General features: G+C 42.9%; 1 protein-coding gene across 1 annotated transcript in view; it reads left to right on the top strand.

Moving 5' to 3' along the window:
- Positions 1 to 21,898, top strand: part of KREMEN1 (kringle containing transmembrane protein 1) — a 252,041-nt gene that overhangs the window by 207,361 nt on the left and 22,782 nt on the right. The window contains exon 6 of the mRNA XM_063964299.1: positions 21,406 to 21,738. Coding sequence (XP_063820369.1) covers positions 21,406 to 21,738 — 333 coding nt within the window. The remainder of the gene's footprint in view (positions 1 to 21,405; positions 21,739 to 21,898) is intronic.

The following is a 21,898-nucleotide window of genomic DNA, read 5'->3' as shown; positions in this document are numbered from 1 at the left end:
TACTTTTCTTCATTTTAGGAATGTTTCCCTCCTGGACTTTGCTAAAACCCTTGATATATTTGAAAGTTTCTATCACGTCCCCCCTTTTCCTTCTCTGCTACATACATATTGATATTTTTTACTCTTTCTGGGTATGTTTTGTGATGTAGGCCATGCACCATTTTAGTTGCCCTTCTTTGTACAGTCTCTAATGTATTAATATCCTTCTGAAGATATTGAACACAGTATTCTAGATGAGGCCGCACTAATGACCTACAGTATACAGTGGCATTATTACTTCTTACTTTCTGCTGCTGATTCCTCTCCCTATGCAACCAAGCCAAGTATCTGACTAGCCTTCCTCATTGCTTTGTTACATTGCTTACCTGCCTTTAAGTCACCTGAAATAGTGACTCCTAGATCCATTTCCTTCTCAGTAGTTTCCAGTGTAGTGCCATTAATGCTATATTTAGCTTTTGGATTTTTGAGACCCAAGTGCATGATTTTGCATTTTTTTGCATTAACCTGTAATTGCCACACCCTTGACCATTCCTCTAGTCTACCTAGACCAGGAATGGGGAACCTTCAGCCCTCCAGCTGTTGTTGAACTACACATCCCAGCATGCCCTGCAACAGTTTTAGCATGGCCAAATAGCACAACTGTAGCAAGGCATGCTGGTATATGTAGTTCAACAACTGATGGAGGGCCGAAGGTTCCCCATCCCTGACCTAGACTCTCAATCATTTGTTTTACCCTTAATGATGTGTCTACCCTGTTGCATACCTTTTTATCATCTGCAAAAAGGTATACTTTGCCTTTAATGCCATTTGCAATATCACCAATAAAGATATTAAAAAGCACTAGTCCAAGTACAGATCCCTGGGGTACTCCACTGGTAACATTTCCCTCCTGTGAATGCACTCCATTTACTACAACTCTCTGTTTTCTAACCTGCAACCAAGATCTTATCCATCAACCATCCAATCCCATTCTTTTAAGTTTATTTAGCAGTCTGCGATGTGGAACAGTGTCAAAAGCCTTACTAAAGTCTAGATAAGCTATATCTATGGCTCCACCTTTATCTATTTCTTTAGTCACACAGTCAAAAAGTCAATAAGGTTTGTTTGACATGATCTTTCCCCAGTGAATCCATGCTATTTGGGATCCTGTAAATTGCAGGATTTGAGATAATCTACAACTCTTTCTTTGAAGAGTGTTTCCATCAATTTCCCTACTACTGTTGTAAGACTCGCTGGTCAGTAGTTGCTTGCCTCTTCCTTGCTTCCACTTTTGTGCAGTGAGACTACGTTCTCTCTTTTCCAGTCCTCTGAAATTATGGTTGAATAATTCTGTTAATGGTGCTACCAATGGTGCTACCAGCACCTCTTTAAGCTATTTTAGTATCATTGGATGTATCCCATCTGGCCCCATTGATTTATCCACTTTCAGCTTTGAGAGTTCTGTTAGGACCTTCTCCTCTGTAAATGTACTTGTTTAATTTTTCTGATTATCTCTGCAACTTAACTGTGGCCCCTTCCCCTCTATTTCAGTAGTGAATACTTCGCAAAAATAATTATTAAGATGATCTGCTATTACATTGTCTCCCTCAACAAGACTCCCAGGGGTATATTCAATTGATGTTAGGGCAGTACGGATGGTGTAATGGTTAGCATTACTGCCTCACAGCACTGAGGTCATGAGTTCGATTCACACCATGGCCCTAACTGTGCGGAGTTTGTATATTCTCCCCGTACTTGCGTGGGTTTCCTCCGGGTACTCTGGTTTCCTCCCACAATCCAAAAATATACTGGTAGGTTAATTGGCTCCCTACAAAATTAACACTAGTATGAATGTGTCTGTGTACATGTGGTAGGGAATATAGAATGTAAGCTCCACTGGGGCAGGGACTGATGTGAATGGGCAAATATTCTCTGTACAGCGCTGCGGAATATGTGTGCGCTATATAAATAACTGGTAATAAATAATAAATAAATAATTACTGAAATTGTCGAAGAACTGAGCTTTTTCGACGAAAAACCATGTCGAATCGGATTCGACAATTCAATACAGCACTTCTCGACAAAAAACCTGTAGTTTCAGTTTCGACTTTTTACTATTCGACACTTTTATGTCTGTAATGTTAAAAATGCTGCATTTCGACAAAAGTATATTCAATTGAAGAATGTCGATTCAACATCAGTGCTTTTCGACAGTCATTTCCTCAATTTCATTGCACCTACTTTTTCTGGCGTGAGCTGATAAGAAATCTTAAATACTTTTTTTTTGGTGCTTTTTTGATTTCTAATAGCATATCTATTTATATTTGAAGGGATTATCAACTTGGTTTTTCTATTTATGACCCACAGTATTATATAATCGATTTTTTAAAAGAATATTTTTTCCTGTACTTGGCTGAGGGAAATGTACCCATGATTCCACATTTACCCAGGATACACTTCTCCAAAGCCACTCCTCTCTCCTCACTCCCGTTTTTGAGACTTCAGAGAGACGAGCAGCCATTACAGTCAGCTCTCTTGTGGAATCGTTTTTTTAGAACAATCCCTGCGTTTTCCACCATATATATCATATTTTTTTTAATGTTTCCAAATGGCGGGAAGTCGAATACAGGGCCCGCCCACTATTCGACGATTGGTCCGTTTTTCGACAGAAGCCATGTCGAATCCGTTTTTAATTGAATATGTCGAATTCAGTGTCCCGGGTAGAGGGTTTCGGCTGTCGAATAGTGTTGAATCCAAAAACTGAGGAATCCACGCCGTAATTCGACTTCAATTGAATATACCCCCCAGTCTCTGTCTTTAGTTTTATTATTCTGCCTTTTGTTTTTCTCCTTTCGCTTATATACCTAAAAAAGTTTTGCCTCCTTTACCCACTGTCTGGGCCATTTTCTCCTCCGCTTGTGCCTTTGCACATCTGATTACCTTCTTAGTCTCCTTATGTCTAACAAGATATATCTCTTTGTCTTTATTATTTTGAGTCTGCTTATATTTCCTAAAAGCCATCTTTTTTTCTTTCACAATACTGTACTTGCTACTTCTGTCGCAAACCACACTGGCTTCCTTTTCCTTGTGTTTTTCCTAACACTTTTGATACAAAGGTCTGTTACATGTAATATTGCACTTTTTAATGTGTCCCACCTCTTCTGCACTCTTTGCAAGTTCCTCCACTCTGCCCAAAAAATCGCTTACACATTTTCCCAACCCTACCAAATCAGCCTTCCTAAAATCTAACACCTTTGTTTTTGTACGGGATAAGTCAGTCTCTGTCCTGATTCAGAGGTGGATGCAAATGGCACCAGCTGTGCGGAAATATGCAAAAGCCGCAGGTATTTTGTGTAAAAAGACACCCACTTTCAGCTTCTCTGATCCGGTAGCTGTGTCTGTAGATGCAGTATTATCTTACTCAGGTTGTCCGACAAAACTACAATACAGGGGCCAGTGAAACTGTCTGAGGACACAACTGGCTTTAGCATGCTCCCAAAATGGAAATTACATGCCTTTGTTTTCAGGAACGTGTTACAAGCTGTGAATGCAGCTTGCACTCTGTTTATGTTCTTATGTTGTGAGTCTGTTGTGCATCCCAGGTTTTCTGATGTACTTGTTTGGGGCACTGTTGCGAGCCACTTTTGGCAGGTTTGTGTAACTGCAGCCTGTCTCCTGTATGTGTGGACTGTGCAGTCTTACCTGACAGATAATTAGACCATTACCATGGGTCTAGTTTTCCAGCTGCAGTTAATCAGTGTTTCAGGAAGCTTGTCCTTTTCCAGCCATCCTGATTGGGACTTGCTCACTTTATTACCCAGCCTGCCCTCTACTAGACGACGGCTATAGGTTCTTATTCCTGTTTGTACCTGGTTCCGGTCCCTGTCCTATGGTGGTATCCTGAACCTGTGCAGTTAGTGCTATTATATTACTTGTGATACCCAGTCCTGTTTGAATCCTGTGTACCCTGTCCTGCCAGAATCCTGAGTACATTACCTGTGTCACCTAATCTCCTGACTGTGTATGTGAAACCTAGCCTGGAAGTCCATTCATACAAGCTTACCTTGCCTTGCCTGGAATCCAGGGGACAACTGCAGCTAAGTTATCTTGTTATCTGTACCTTGCTTTACTCTACCAAGTTCCTTAAGGGACTCAATGCGAAGTTATTTATTGCTTGTACTTATTGCTTATACCACCCTATGCATTGTTGCATTCACATACAGTTTGTGTTTAGTTGCTAATACCATCTTGTGCATTGTTGCATTCATATACAGTTTATACTTATTTGCTAATACCATCTTGTGCATTGTTGCATTCATATACAGTTTATACTTAGTTGTTAATACCACCCTGTGCATTGTTGCATTCATATACAGTTTATACTTAGTTGCTAATACCATCCTGTGCATTGTTGCACTCACATACATTCTGTTACTTATCCCAGCCTGTGAATCTGTCAGCTAAATCAAGTTTGATTCAAGTGATCTTTCCTCTGCACTTGTATTTTGCTCTTGCCAAGCCTCCTATGGTTGCTTTGTCCATTCATAAGTCCTGGGGGCATCTGAGTACGGGGTGGACCTAATTCACCCTGGAAAGGCGGCTGCTAAAAGTGAATCCTAGCATTGCAAGAGGCTAAAAGACTGCTGGGCAAGTGTAATTACGTGAGCGTCACCTTGTACCATCTGGTGGCCTCCGTAATAGAACGCTGTCCGTCTCCTTCCCGAAATGCCTGCAGCATGGTCCAGGACACTAGGAGCGGCATTGCAGTAACATCACAGCCTGTGAGCACTATGGCTGGGCGCATGCGCAATCCCAAAGCCATTGATCATTGCGACCTAATCTGGACTGCATGCGAGTCTGAATCAGGCCCTATTTGTGCACATGCAAGGCCTCCAAAAGTATGGAAATAAGAATAATTTATGAGCAGACAAATAGCTACACTAGTGCTTTATTTGTGCTTGTGCAGCTATTTGTCTGCAAAGAACATTTGTAGGTGCTCGTGAAACCATGCTACGTCATGTGTAGAGAGAACGGAGTTGAGTTACTAAGCTGCTGAACATAACACAAACCACTATAAGGGAAACTCAGATGCGGTAATTTACCATGCTTTAATGCTCAGGGCTCTTCAGTTACAGCCCCTTTTTCTCGCCAGGTAAATACCGTGTTAACAGGAGTTAACCCAGAGAAGTTGGGATAAGTTCCCAGACCTATGGGTTAACTCGGCTGCAGCACCCCAAAACAGGCTATTTAATGGGGATTTATTTTTCTCATCAATGATGAATAATGAGAATGAGGGGAGATTGTGTTTATTACATGTGCACTTTTGTGTGTCTAAAGTGTTGAAGTGCATCTGGAAATTCTCTTTTCTGCAATAGCAAAACTGGCAGTTGTAGTGACTGAACTTGACCCAGGTGCAAAAATATGCTTTGGGTCCCTCTCCTCAGCCCCACGCCAAATTCACAATATGAGGTAGAGAGGCAGAGGGTTATGGGGAGTTGGTGACAGAGAGTGTGGGTGACAAGGAGAGGCAATGAATGGTGATGGAGAGAGGCAGTGGGTGACAAGGAGAGGCAGTGGGTACAGAGACCCACTGCAGTGAAGTGCAAGAGGATGAGGGGGATATTTGTGTAGCTGACAATGGCGCTAATGAGGATACTGATGATGAGGATGTTGTTTGTGTAAGTCAGGTACCAGTGGAAACAGCTCTTTGCCATGATAAGAAGGCCATTGTAATACCATGCCATAGGACCAACAAATCCAACTCTTAAATGTAGAATTATTTTTACCCAAATCCTGACAACATTTGTCAAACCATTTATAGTGTTTGTAAAACCACAGTAATACCCCTTTCACATCGCACAAATAACCCGGTATCGACACGGCATATTGCTGTGTTGACACGGGTCAGTGTGCGATGTGAAAGCACTTTGCGTGAATTAGCGGGTCGAATTAGCGGGTCGCCTGACCCGGTAATTTAACCCGGTATAAAAGAAGGATTATACCCGGGTTGAATACCGGGTCAGGCGCAGTGTGAATGGGAGCCGTGTCGTTGCGACATGGCTCCCATTCACAGCATAGGGAGAGGCGGCGCAGGAGATGAGATCATCTCCCAGCGCCGCCTCCACCCCCGCCCCTGCTGCTGCTGCGCCACCCCGCTGCTATGGCAACCGACCCAGTATATTGCCGGGTCGGAAAGCCAACATAGCAGAGCAAATGCCGGATCCCACCCGGTAAGGACACGTTTCTCTTACCGGGTGGGATCCGGCATTTGCGATCTGAAAGCGGTATAAGTAGTAAAAGAAGAAAATACAAGTATTTTCGGAAAAAATACAAAACCAAAACTAAAACGAGTCATGGTGAATCCAAAGCAAAACCAGACGATGAATTAGAATCAAAACCAGCAAAATCGGTCTGGTATTCTATAATATATTTTATAAAAATAACAATATTAATACAATTACTGCTAATAATAATCATGATGCCAGTCACCTATGAAAAGGAAACGTCATATGTAAATTGAAACAATCTTGAGAATTAATAATACCCTTCCAATCCCTTACCATCTGAGCTGTTGCTTTCTCCTTCTGTCGTCAGGATTAACCTCACTAGTCATACTTGTGCATGAAATAAATTCTAATGCATCAAAAAGAGATCATAAGATCAACATCACAATGTGGTCTTGCATGCAGAATTGAAAAAGGCCAGAACCTCTGGGAGTAGATCTAACAATAGATACCTCACCAGCCTGGCATCTAGACTAACAGCTGCCAAAAGCAGGTCTCAAGCATTTTAGAGCTGTCGTCATTTCATACCTCTGCCTCCCAAAAGACAGACTAGCTGTGAACAATATGTTACTGGCCAGGGGCAACTGTCAAGAGGTTGTAGGAAACAGGGTGTACTGTACATTCATGCATTACAAATGTCTCCAGCTCCACAGTGTGTTAAACAAACAACTTTTTGGGGGCTTTTATTTTAAGTCACTAATAGGCCTAATTCAGAGCAGATCATGGATGTGCTAAAAGTAGCACATCTACGATTATAATTTCTGACATGTGGGGGGACGCAGAGCAGAGGCAATTGCACATGTGAGATACTTTCCCATCTTACTGTGTGTGCACGCGCAGTGCGCACAACACATAGGGCTTCATCCTGTGATCGCTGTCTTTGCAGCGACCAGGTCTGAATTAGGCCCATAGACACAAGTATTCTCATATATTATTAATGTATTTCAGGAGTTCAGGGATCATCAGTGGTGCAAGTAGAAAAAATGTCTTATAGGTACTGTGTGTGCGTGCCAAAAATGGGTGTGGCCAAATGCCACATGGGACGTGGCCAATGAAAATGGGGGCGTGATACACACATGGGGGGAGGGCAGGGGAGGGGCAGATACACATATGACCCCAATAGTGCCAGATACACGTTGCCCCACAGTGCCAGATATACATTGCCCCACAGGACCAGATACACATTGCCCCACAGTGCCAGATACACAAATGCCCCCAGAGTGCCAGATATACATTGCCTCACAGTGCCAGATACACAAATGCCCCCACTGTGTCAGATATGCATTGCCACCCAGTGCCAGATACAGAAATGCCCCCACAGTGCCAGATATGCCTTCAAGTGCCAGATATGCCCCCAGTGCCAGATACAGAAATGCCCCCAGTGCCAGATACACATGTCCCCCAAGTGCCAGATATACCCTCAGTGTCAGATATGCCCCCAGTGCCAGATACACATGTCCCCACAGTGCCAGATATACATGTCCCCCCAGTGCCAGATACGCCCCCAGTGCCAGATATGCCCCCAGTGCCAGGTATACATGCCCCCCCTTCCCCTGCTGCTCACCGCTGCTGTCCTGTGTGTGTGTGTGTGTGTGTGTGTGTGTGTGTGTGTGTGTGTGTGTGAGGGGAGGAGAGCGCAGCCTGTGCCTCTCCTGTCCCTCAGTCTCCTTGGGTGCCGGTCCGCGAGCTCTGATTGGCTCACGTGCTGGAGCTGAATTGAAGGAGGCAGGAGGGGCAGGAGAGGCGAACGCTGTGCTCTCCTCCCCTCACAGCAGCAGCAGCGGAGGGAGCGGCGGCCCGTCAGCGGTGGGTACGGCGTACCCACGGCTAAATTCTTAAGGGTACGCTGTACCCACCCGTACCCGCTCATTTTTAAGGGTCTATAAAAACTACCCCAGAATGATGTCATTAGTGTCTGTGCATCAGCATTCTCCATTTGTCAGAGTCAGAGGATATTATTTCCTTGTGTGATGATAAAATTGCCTCATGAATATGAGACTTTGCTGTTGGAAGCTGGCACAGAGGTTAAGCAGGCACGCCATGAAGGTGCGGAGAGACTGCTGAATTAAGAAGTTGGACTTGCAGTCTGCAGATTTCCTTTTTTCAAATGATTATAATTTAGAAACGTGCTCTTGTGTTGGAAGTGGAAGATTATGACAGAACTGCGGAATCCTGCAGGAGTATAGTAAGAAAGCTGCAATTTCCGTGTAAAATACAAACATTTGTAATGGTCACTAAGTGGCACACAAGTGCCCAGTACACCCACATCCCAGCAATTGGAGGTGAAGATGCTTATACTGCCCGCTGTGTGTATGCAAATAATGTATAATGCAGAATCCCAGGGCAAAGTTACTATTTTCTAGCCCATTTTCTTCATGTTACAGCAAAGGATGCTTTTGTTTCATCCACATCAGCAATGGGCTGCCAAGAGCTTCACAAAAATTAACTTGATGACTTGGTTGCTTAAAATTGTACATATATTACAGAGTTTTTTTAATTATATTTTATGCTGAAAAGTTTACATCTGGAACGGTTAGGTATATAGGTGCAATAGACCTCATAGCCACTGGCATTAATTTAATGTATTTTTCAGTCTAATATAATGACAAAACTGTTCTGATAACCCACTGTATCTTCTGCAAGCTTGCCGACTTTACCGCGGTTCACTCTGGTAGAATACCAGAGGGTCGGTCCAGGGGGGAGCTGCATGGGCATGGCAAATAATGTCATCACTGCCCTAGACCTTCCACCTCACTGGTGAAGTGTGCGTTATCTGGAAGGCAGGTCTACTGTACTGGGAGTGCAGGGCAACTGTCCGAAATTCGCGAGTCTCTCAGATTTCCGGGAGAGTAGGCATCAGCAACTTGCATTTTACTAGCATTCTGATGCAATGGAATTGTGCTGTAATATTTCAAACATATCTTGCTCTTACTACATGGGTTTGTCAAGGTAAATAAATTGAGAAAGCCTACAGAGAAGTCATTTAACTTTAAAATTCTAGTAAACAGGCTAGTAACAAATACATGCCAAGGGGGAAATGTCATAGGGTGTGAGAATCAGAAAGTGAGAGATTTTGGTAAAATTCTCCTGGTTTTTTTTTTAAAGTGGCAATCATTTACATGGCAAATTCAACCTGGTTTTGCCATGTAAATGATTGCCATTGTAAAAAAAACCAAAAAAAAAACCAGGCGAATTTTACCAAAATCTCTCATTTTCTGATTCTCACACCGTATTACATTTCCCCCCCTATGTTTTGTGTTTGCCTGTCCTAGATGTGTAAAAGTACCAATATATGATGGTGATACTGCGTTAAGTTTTTGTGCTGAAGTGTGAGGACAGCTTCGGTTACAAACTCACACCAGGGGCCTCATTTAGGGTCATACTTATAAAATTACAAATTGAGGTTTATCTTCAATTTAAGAAAAGGCTATTTAAGAAGGGAGTACTGCAGCAAGTATCAGAGATATCTGCTGTCATCCCTCTCTTACCAGTCACAGCAGCAGTACTCAGAACCTTCTGTGGACACTTGGGAAATGTCCCATTTACCAAGCTCTGAAAAGCTTAGCCCTGTTAGCAAACACCATCTTTAGATGGCATTAGCAATTGCAGCCTATAGGCTACATTAACACATTTTATTTTCCAAACAAATGATCTTTTGTATCCCCCTCTGGTAACTACTACTTGCATGTGTGTGGCCATATGGCCTTACATACACATTAAGCAATGCGGGGCTGCACCCTACAGTAAATTGATTGGAGAATTATGTAAATCTGACACGTGCGTCCGGAGAGGTTGGAGGGAGCAGATAAGTAAGAGCAAGTTTGCATAATTGCTAAGTGATATGTACAGCCACAAGACGCATATATTCCTGTCTAAGCCGCATCATTTGTGGGTGCCTGAGAGCAGGTGTAAAATACCTGCTGTTGCTCACACTAACTAACCACTCCTGATCGTTGGTTGCAAATTAATCTCTGAAGCTAATGCTTTCTCCCTTCCTCATGCATATATTATGTGTTTGCACGCATGCCATGTTTTAGCTATTTTTTATTAATGCACAATATGGAGAGTTGTAATTATTATGCTGTATTAGAGATGTTTTAAGTTTTATTGACTCTTTATCCTGAATGTGTATTTCACAAGCAAATCAAAGTGGCTGAAACCAGAGGTGTGATGTACTGTATGCCTGGTATAAACCAGAGTGCTGCACGATGCATACGCTTCAGTATATAGGGGTAATTAAGACCTGATGACTCACTAGCATTTTTTGTAGCGCTGCGATCAGGTCAGAACTGCGCATGCACCGCAGGGTACAAAGCGGATCATTGCTGTGTGATGGGTTTTACGAAAAATCCATTTGAACAGCCGATCGCAAGAAGATTGACAGGAAGAAGGCGTTTGTGGGTGGCAACTGACCGTTTTCAGGGAGTGGTAGGAAAAACGCAGGCGTGTCCAAGCGTTTGTAGGGCGGGTGTCTGACATCAATTCCGGCCCCGGAGAGGCTGAAGTGATCGCAGCGGCTGAGTAAGTTCAGGGCAACTCAGAAACTGCACAAAGTTTTTTTGTACCGCTCAGCTGCACATGCAATCACACACTTGCACAGCTGAAATACACTCCCCGGTGGGCGGCGACTATGCGAACTCTGGACTGCAAAAAAACACTAACGAGCGATCAGGTCTGAATTACCCTCATAGGCCTGAACATGGAATTGTTACATTCAGACAGTGCAATGTAACTTCATGAAAGATAAGCTCTGTAAACAGCCACACATTCAGCTCAGTCTATATTGTGATGTCAATCCAATAGGTTAAACTAGTTTTTATTTTTTTAATGGAGAATCTGAGTCAAAAAAATTTGTTATGCTTTCTGCAACATTTCCTCCTGACAAAAGAAAGTGGTCTGGATCAGAACTTGATTTGTCATAAGTCCAGTGGAAATTCATGATGTCCAAAAGCCACATGAGATTGTGGTCGAGATGTACCCTCATTTCTAGTAAACATTTACTGCTTCTTGCTTCCAGTCTGTGAAAGGCCTGCCTGTGAGAACAATGCAGTGCAGTCTTGTTAGTGTGAGTGGGCAGACCATTGTGTACTTAGAGGTCAGCTTGAGTAAGAACATTTGAGGAGAAAGACACAGCTGTGGTGACACACGCCTTCCATTTGCGGGAAGTCAAGTATGTGGCTCTGAATTTAGATCTTGGTTCTGAGCCTTGAAGGCCGGGGCATGGAACCAGAACAGAAGGTTGTTGTCTGGGGTTTAGTAGAGGTGGGCGGGGTGGCATACACTGGATTTCAATCATGTTTCATCACTCAGTGATTTTGGTAATTTTGCCAAATATAATTTCCACCTGACCTGGCATTACTACTGGCATATGCTGAGATATAACAATAAGCGGGACACGGCATTTTCTCCTCAGGAAAGAGAATTGTGTCTACTTCTTACTCATATCAACAAAATGTGTTGTAGCCAGTAGTGTGAAATGATTGTCTGGGTTACTTTAAGCATGACATGCAGACAGGAAGTAAATATACAGCCTCAGAAAGGAATAGTTTCAGCAAGTCTTTCAGGGTATGCAGCCAAAAGTTCTTTCATAAATAAATATGTTGTGTTACAAACGTGGATAACATGGACATTATCCAGAAAATGTAAGGTGAATAACATCTCTCACAATGTCAAATATGGAGGTAATTTACCCTGGGTGACCTGCAGTAGAGATAACTTTGTTAGTGCTAAGAATTTGGGATTACAATAGAAAACTAATGTATTTTATTATTTTGCACAGATGAACATGAATCATTAGTGTAATAAGGGAAATTTAAATTTATAGCATCTCTCCCAAAACACATCTCCTTGGTCATTCTATCTATTCTCTCTGTGGAGTTAAAATAAGCGGATTCAGTTTAACTGAAAATATTCAAATACCATGGCAGAATTACATGCATTTGTAATGTATGCAGTCTTTTAGGCAGCTGAGTGCAAGCTGTTGTCTTATCAGGTTCTAAGTGGCCATTTTCAAATTTCCTTGAATGCTATATACTGTACTTCTGTTTTCACTAGTTTATTTTGTATAGACTTATGCTGTACAGGTATCAATATCACTGGCTACTGCTAATTCTACATTAAAACAGCTTGCTGTATTAGGCACCACCCTACTGTTTACAGTCTGGCCAGGTAATAATGGGCAAGGTAACTTGACACCTGAGTGGCTCCCAATTCATAACTATTTTGCTTTAGCCCAGTCAGTTATATGTGCCCCAGAATGACCTGAACCACAGTGCACTGAGGAAGGGGTGTGTGGTTCATTAGGTCAACATGAGTTAGGGCGACATACATTGGGTCGACCACGTTTGGTCGACATGGTCACTAGGTCGACATGGTCATTAGGTCGACATGGAAAAAGGTTGAAATGAGGTTTTTAACTTTTTTTGTGTCGTTTTCTTCGAAAAGTGACGGGGAACCCCAATTAGTGCACCGTGACCCCTCGCATGGCTTGCTTCGCTCACCATGCTTCGGGCACAGTGCCTTGCTCCGCTACTGCTGCGTTCGGCGCAGGTTATCATTCCCAATTGTAGTCCACATGGATTGTTAAGTATGAAAAAGGTCAAAAAAATGAAAACAAATTGTGAAAAACTCATGTCGACCTTTTTCCATGTTGACCTAGTACATGTCGACCTAATGACCATGTCAACCTAGTGATCATGTCGGCCTAATGCATGTCGACCAAACGTGGTCGACCCAATGTATGTCGACCTAACTTATGTCAACCTAATGACCGCCATCCGAGGAAGGGACCAAGTATCTGTTTTGTTACTTTTGTATTGGCCATTCTTCATGTGTCCAGCCCAATATGCACCCAAGAGAAGGGGAAACACCTGAAGGACAGAGGAAGCAGAGAATGTTAAAAAGAAGCAAAGATAGCTAAAAAGGGCACAGAGAATGATGGTGGTGAACAAACGTTTGAGGCATGGACTACGGATTGCATTTCCTGTTATACAGGGCACAGTTGTGGACCATTTACCGATTAGCAGTCTGGGCATGATAGCCAGTGGGAGCCTGTTGATGCACCCTGTTGCCTGCCTGATTTTAGTGGCAGAGAAGGGAAATAAAAATCTAGAGAATGCAATTAGCAAAGAGACCTATACTAACTAGTTCAGCGACCTACATCCATCCCCAGGAGAAGAATAAAAAGGACAATGCTTTCTGTCTATAGGTGCCACTGCTGGCCCAGCACTGGGCTCATGAGTGTGATTCCCAACCTGGTCCCTAAATGTTTGGGGTTTGTATGTTCTCTCTCTGTTTGTGACAGTTTCCCATGGGTACACCGGTTTCCTCCCACAGTCCAAAAACATAATGGCTCCTGAGTCCTGACTAAAATGTGCCCTAATGTACTTGTGTAGAAGGGAATTTAGATCAAGTTGGGAAGGGATTGATGTGACAATTATTCTCTGTACAACGTTGTGTAATTGGTGGCTCTATAAAGAAATGATCATTATAATAAATACAGTTGTGATTGTTTCAACTGTGTAGTTTATAGTAAGTTAAGCTATTGGCTTTCCAGTTTCAGTGGGCCTGATTCAGGTCCCAATGCCCTTGTGGTAAAAACGCAAAGTACCGCTGTTCGGTACTTTGCGCATACACCAGACCTGTACTGGGCATGTGCAGTATGGGTCCTGTGCCATCTGACATGGGGGTTTGGGGGCGGGGGGCAGGCAATCCCGGCCTTTGTTTCCCAAAATGGAGTGTTGTCTTTGTTTGTAGGAGTGTAGAGGTCATGGTCTCTGTCTTCGGAAGGAGATTTCCTGCCCTCAGTGACAGAGCTGCGGTGGCGGATCTGTGTAGCCTCATGGGTATCTCAGCTAGTCGATGGTGTCGCAGGTCATCCGGTTCTGCGTCCACCAACGCAGCATAGGATCACACATGCATGCAGGAGGTGTCTATTTATACCAGTTTCCCCCTGCTGCATTAACATATGTTTGCATTGCTGCTGCTTCCAAGGAAATCTAACCACATCTAGTCACCATCAGTGTGAGCTATTGCTCCTATGGTGTATACACCCTAATAGGCATCTGGTAAAGCTAATAAAGAGATAAAGCTGACCTTCCTTTCATCTCCCTCCTTGTACCCTTCTATGGAACTAAGGGAACTATTCAGAGGTGGTCGTAATGTTGCAAAAATTAACGCTTTTCAGACGGCCTGCGCATGCGCAGTGCATGCATCACACATGCGCAGCGCATGCATGCACAAACTTTCATTATCCCGGAAGGATGCAATTGCAAAATTATTGACAAGCGGGGGAAGAGGGAGGTGGGGAGACGTCGTTTGGTGGCGACAACATGTCGTTGAGGCGGAGCAGAGCAGGACACGCAGGTGTGTCATGGCTGTTTTCGGGTGTGCCCAATGATGTCTCCTGCATTTCCTGTGATTGGAAACATGGCGGCGGTGCACCTGCGTACCCTGCTAGGCTGCGCCGGCAGGTGTCATCCTGTATTTTCCCAATCTGCGATGTGATCACAATGTAAATGCGATCGCAATGCATGGCGGCGCTAAACATGCTGGGCTGCCTTGCCCTGTGCTGGGCGGGCCCCAGCATGCGAGTTGATCAGTAGCAGTTTAGCAAAAACTGCAATCAACTTTAAATAACCCCCTAGGTTCCAATTCACAACTGTTTCAGTCACCCAAATGTGATTGAGCCTATCTGGAAGATCCATATACTTGCATTTCATGCATTAGCTCTATGTGTGAAATGCATGTTGACATAAATGCTCAGAGTAGATGACAAGATACTGTTCTGTACCATTGGTCATTCCGTCCTTGTAAATTTGTGCTTAGAAAAAAAGCTGCTTTTAGCCTGAAATCTGCACAAACACATTTGCAGCTGTCAGTTTCTCTAAGTTATGCATTCTTAGCATTGTTGGAAAGTTTGTCTGGACACAATAAGATTTTTGTGATCGTTCCCATAATTTTTGGCAGAAACAGCACGTTATTTTAAATGAATGTTTCAGTATTAAAAACATAATATCAACCACTGCAGTTATGCAGATGTCAAATCAAGGTTCTCCTGAACCTTTCAACATTGCAAATATGTAGATTACACATTTACATAAACATTTGTTAAGCAAAAACTGGATGTCCAGACATTTGTCCTGTACTAACATTTCACTATAGATACATGTAAAATAAACAGCCTCATTACACAAGCTGTGCACAAAGATTTTGTTGCCTTTCATGTACAGTTTACTGTACTTGCCAACTCTCGTCCTGATTCTCAGGGAGACTCCTTGGAATAGAAGCAATCTCCCTGACTCCCTGAAGAGCCTAGAAATCTCCCTGATTGCACCTTACTCCCATAAAGTAGCTTTTACATGCTCTAAAATAAATAAAAAATAAACATGTATAAAATAAAGATGTATTACGCTTGGAGAAGTGATAAAGCAGTGATAAGTGAAAGGTGATAACGCACCAGCGAATCCTTACGGTTTGAAAAATGACAGTTAGGAGCTGATTAGCTGGTGTGCATACCTCCCAACTTTCAGAAGCACGGTAGTGGAACTCTGGCACGGCGAAGCTGCGCCCGCCTGGGAAAAGGGGATGTGGCTTCAGTAAAGGGTCTGTGACTTCATTGTAATGACACAAATGCAAGCCACGCCCCCATTTCCCATCACTATGAGGCCATGACCCGCACTCTGTGAGCTTCTGGCCATGCCCCCAGTCTCTCTTGACTCCGTGAATAGACACTGCTCTGCTAAGCAGAGCAGCGAGTGACAGGAGCCGCCCAGCTGCCCCCTCCCCCGCCCAAAAAAAATGGGTGTGTCCCACGAAAATCAGGAAAGTTGGGAGGTATGGGTGTGTTTATCACCTTCCACTTATCACTTCTTTATCACTGCTTTATCACTTCTCCAGGCTTAATTCATCTGCCCCACTGATCGCTATGGCTACATGCATTATCAAGGTTTCTTGAGGTAATTTATATCAAAAGTAAAGGCCCATATAGAAGGGCCGATGCGGGAGAGATGTGTGCTGAGCGAACTGGCCAATCTGTACCAATCTGGCCTGCATGCACCAATCTAGCACCAGCGATAGCGATGCGCGGGGCTGCGCATTGCTATCGCTGTAGGGGGTACACACAGAGCGATAATGCTCAAATTCTAAGCAATCTAGTCAGATTGCTTAGAATATCGCTCCGTGAGTACCCCCCTTATCACTGTACTTTCATCAACTAGAAACAACTGCAATATATGCAATATACTGCAAATCTAAAACTGCTCTGGGACTTGTTTACACTTGGATGTACAGTAGGTCACTTTTAAGACACGCCTCTCAGGCGGAGCAGTGTATGTCCACTTTATCACTGCTGTTATAGGTGTTGCTTTCACAATCTCCCTGAAATGCTTTTCCAAAAGTATGCAAGTATGATGTACACGTGTTGTTCTAGCCTGCTTGCAAACCAGCGGTTTCCATTGTGTGTTGGTGACCAGTATCAAAAATATAGACCGTGTCCTTGTCTTGGTCTAATGAACATTAATGGATAATGTCTGTGATATCTGCAGACAGTACAGGAAACATGCAGCATATGTCCCAACATTTCAAAGACAGCCAGTGATGCAGTTATGTCTTGTGTTCACAGCATGCTTGTACAGCAGAAGGTTTGCGGGTACAAATTTACATGAAGCATGGCCCTCATTCCGAGTTGATCGCTAGCTGCTTTCGTTTGCAGTGCGGCGATTAGGTAAAAAAGCGGCACTTCTGCGCACGCGTATGGGGCACAGTGTGCACTCGCGACGTACTTTCACAAAAGCCGATGCAGTTTCATACAAGGTCTAGCGACGCTTTTCAGTCGCCCTGCTGGCCGCAGAGTGATTGATAGGAAGTGGGTGTTTCTGGGTGGAAACTGACCGTTTTCGGGGAGTGTGTGTAAAAACGCAGGCGTGCCAGATAAAAACGCAGGAGTGGCTGGGGAAACGTAGGCGTGGCTGGCCGAACGCAGGGCGTGTTTGTGACGTCAAAACAGGAACTAAACAGTCTGAAGTGATCGCTAGCTAGGAGTAAGTCTCGAGCTACTCAGAAACTGCACAATCTTTTTTTGTAGCAATGCTGCAAACCTTTCGTTTGCACTTCTGCTAAGATACACTCCCAGAGGGCAGTGGCTTAGCGTTTGCACTGCTGCTAAAATCAGCTAGCGAGCGAACAATTCGGAATGAGGGCCCATGTCTACTAACATCACTCAAAACTAAGCGGCCTTTTTATACATCTTATCAACCCCTTAATTCATGAGGGGGTTTTAATGGGAGAAGTCATTGTCAAAACAGCCTCTTATCGGACGCACTGTGCCACTATGACTGCAGTTATTAATTGCCACTTTAATTAATCTGTTCTTGTTAATGTGGGAAGAAAGTGGACCTTAAAAAATAGGCCCCTAAACTTGTACTGATATAAAAACACTCAGCGCTAATTGTGACCTTATATAGACTCACAACAACTCAGTACATAACGTCTACACTACTAAACATGTACTGATATATGAATGCTACTTAGCACTACACGTGTGCTGATATGCTAACACCACTAAGTACTAGCTACTAAATGTATACTGAGATGCAAACACTACTCATAGCACTAAACATGTTCACTAGTAAAACATGTACTGATATAAAAACACTGCTTAGGGGATGCAGTTAAGTTGCCAACGGTCGGTATCCCGGTGGTCAGGATACTGACGCCGGGATCCCGGCCGCTGACCATGCCAGCTAACGGGCTATTCCCACTCGTGGGTGTCCATGACATACACAGATTGGAAATAGACTCTTTGCACTCGCCCCGCTGCCGGCATACTGATGGCCGGGATGCTGTTGTCGGTATTCTGAGAGGCGGCATTCTGGCCGCCGGTATAACATACTGAACCCCTACTTAGAACTAAACATGCACTGATGTGAAAACTCTACTTAGCACTAAACGTGTGCTGATATACAAACACCACTCACTACTAAATGTGTACTGATATACCAACACTACTCAGCATTAATTCTGAACTTATATACAGTATGCACAACTCAATACTATATATTATATTCTATACTATGGTTGGGTATGGGTGACCAGCGTTTGGGATCCCGCCGGTTACCATACCAATGCCGGTATCCCGATGTTTAGACTGCCAGTGGGGTGGGGGTGTCGAGCGCAACAAAGCCCATTGCGGGATTGCTGTGCTCGCCATGCAGCGGGCTCGGTGGCTCACTGCACTAGCCACAGGTTCTATTGCCACTCTATGGACGGCATGCCTCCCCACCGACGGTCACACAACTACATCCCTATACTACTATATATTCTATACTACTAAACGTGTACTGATATATAAACACTACTCAGCACTAATTCTGTACTTATATATTCACAACTCAATACTATATACTATACTCCATACTATAGTACTACTGTCTATTCTTTACTACTAAATGTGTACTGATATACAGACACTACTCATCACTAAACGATGACACTACTAAAACCTGCAGTGATATACAAACACTACTTATAAAAAAATCACCACTCATTAATGTGTACTGATATAAAAACACTACTCAGCACTAAGTATGTTCACTACTAAAATGTGTAATGATACACAAAGGATAATTTTAACTAAAAGTGAGCGGATATAAGACCACCACTCACTACTAACCGTGCATGGGCGCTTTAAGAGAGGAGGAGGCCAATGTCCACCTCCGTTCGGGCCCCCACCTCTCGGCTGGCAGCGCTGAGAGACTGAGCACTAGAGGGCTCAGACTCTACTGCACATGCGCAGATCTCCGGGGAAATGGCGCGGCAGCCATTTACCCAGTAATTTCTGTACTGCTCGTGTGCAGACCTCTGTGAAAATGGTGCTTTAACAGCGCTGCTGATGTCGGTGTGGGACTTCGTAGGGGTAAGTATTCCAGATATGGCTGCAGTGTGTGCAGTGTGGTCCCCCCTGGCTTCAGGGGCCCGCGTGCATCGCAAACACTGCACCCATTATAAATACGCCAGTGTAACCATGAACTGATATCCAAACACAACTTGACAAAATTTGCTGAATTGTCCTGATCGTCACATGCATAAAAGGTGTTGAGTTTGGTAAAAAGTGGTTCTTTCTGTGTGAGGTTGGTGCTGATTAGAGGCGGGATGTGGACAGATTTAGGGTGTGGCCTATTTTGTACTAGTTTAGCTTGTGTAGATGTTGCAAGGTATTTAACATTGATCAAGATACTTTACTTTTATGGTTATAGATGAATATTTTCATAAGTGGATTAGTGAATCTGTAATTACTAGGCCTGGTCTGAAAAAGCTTACCAGCCCATGATGTTAAAATTCTAATATTAGATAATATTCAGGAGATGCAACATCGGGAGATGCTAAGGAGGGACTCTCTGACCTATTTGGCCGGGACTGTCCCGTGAAAATCGGGACAGTTGGGAGGTATGGATAGAGGCAGCTGCACAATAGGCCCGTGGTAATCTACATACTCTGGCATCTACATACTCTGTTCTCAGATGAAAGCTCTCACTACTGCAATGTTAACTTTGACACAATAAAAGATTACTACAGTATAACTGCATTGAGAAGATTTATGGTTTGTGGCTACCGGACCTCAAACAGAGTTGTTATGCTGAAAATATCTGGATCATGCCAACTCTCATAGATACTTTCCAAACCCAGCATCTTGTATACACCTTATTTATATATTGGTCTGTAAATACAGGTTGAGTATCCCATATCCAAAATGCTTAGGACCAGAAGAATTTTGGATATGGGATTTTTCCGTATTTTGGAATAATTGCATACCATAATGAGATATCATGGTGATGGGACCTAAATCTAAGCACAGAATGCATATATGTTACATATACACCTTATACACACAGCCTGAAGGTAATTTTAGCCAATATTTTTTATAACTCTGTGCATTAAACAAAGTGTGTACATTCACACAATTCATTTATGTTCCATATAAACCTTATACACACAGCCTGAAGGTCATTTAATACAATATTTTTAATAACTTTGTGTAATAAACAAAGTTTGTGTACATTGAGCCATCATAAAACAAAGGTTTCACTATCTCAGTCTCACTAAAAAAAAAAAATCTGTATTTCGGAATATTCCGTACTTTGGAATATGTGGATATGGGATACTCAACCTGTATTTGTAACAGCAATCATCCATTGGATATGGGATACTCAACCTGCATTTGTAACAGCAATCATCCATTTCACATCTCAGTTCAGCTAACTCCTCATCTTTCTTTAGTGACTTATCTAACATTATCCAAATACTCAGTATATACTCTTTACTATTATGGCCATTTTAATCTCATTATTGAAGATAGAAACTGAAACAGACTTGGTTGTGTGGTCGACGTGGTACGTTAAAAGATGAATCCCAAAAAAGACGAGGTACAGGCAGATTTGTTCACAAGAAACTGATCAACCGAAAAAGAAGCTGTCATTTCATGTAGTGATAGATAAACGGTGTGAATAACGACTTGTCCACAATGTTCTAACAGAAAGAAGTAAAATTGAACAATTGCTGCTGCTGCTGCTCAGTATAAATGCCTTACAATTATGATCACCTAGCATTTGTTCTAAAGTCACTGAGATGAAATATGCTAAACAATTTTGATTGTTCCAAATTCCTAACAATTCACAGGTGAGCAATGTTCAGCCCCGCAGCGATACTGGCTAGCACTGGTAAGAGGATTCTTACTGCTCCAACTGCTCTGGTTCCTTGTATGCCAGTGTGACTCGGCTTTGACAGTTATTGCATGGGCACTGCACTGGAAGCCCCAATGTGGGCTACAACCAGGAGCAAATGAAAAAAACAAAATAATAATAATAATAAAGCATTTTTTTCATGTCAAGTCTATGATATCACTATCCAGAGATACCATAGCAAAAGGTGATATGTGATCTTGTTAAATGGCTTCCCCAGGCTTTTCAATATTCTTGAGTATATGTAGTGGCACACCATTTTTATGAACAACAATCAACTTGAACCTACTGGTGAAGAAAGTGAGAATGTTGTGTGCTGACCACTTGATGTCTTCTCTCCTTTAGAAGTAATGAAATTCTAACACAATGTGAAGTTAATATATTAACAATCTCTTCTCTATTCATAGCTTTGATTGGAGCCTGTGGTGGGAATTACACAAAGGATTCTGCAGTTATCTACTCACCGGATTTTCCAGACTCGTATGGGTCAGGAAAAGCTTGTTATTGGACAATTCAAGTTCCAGGAGCTTCTCTAATCCGTTTTAACTTCACTTTCTTTGACATTAAAGACTCAAGAGATATGGTGGAGCTTCTGGATGGGTATACAAAGCAGGTTATGGTACGCTTTGATGGCAGGAACCACCCAGCACATGGCTTCAATATCTCGTTAGATTTTGTCATCTTGTATTTCTTTTCTGATCGCATCAATCAGGCCCAGGGTTTTGCAGTTGTATACCAAGGTAAGTTTGTTTTTTGTTTTTTTGGGCATTTTTGTATTGTCAGTAACAATTATTAGGGCAAAATGTGATCGAGGATAAAGGTTGCAGTGTTTCATCGTTAGCATGTACTAGGTCTTTCTTAGTGCATTACATTCACCCTTCAAATTTGTGCAATGTGGAA

Source organism: Pseudophryne corroboree, chromosome 1 (assembly GCF_028390025.1).
Source record: "Pseudophryne corroboree isolate aPseCor3 chromosome 1, aPseCor3.hap2, whole genome shotgun sequence".
Lineage (NCBI taxonomy): Eukaryota > Metazoa > Chordata > Amphibia > Anura > Myobatrachidae > Pseudophryne > Pseudophryne corroboree.
The sequence above is the reverse complement of the archived record's forward strand: the minus strand, read 5'-3'. Positions and strand labels throughout refer to the sequence as shown.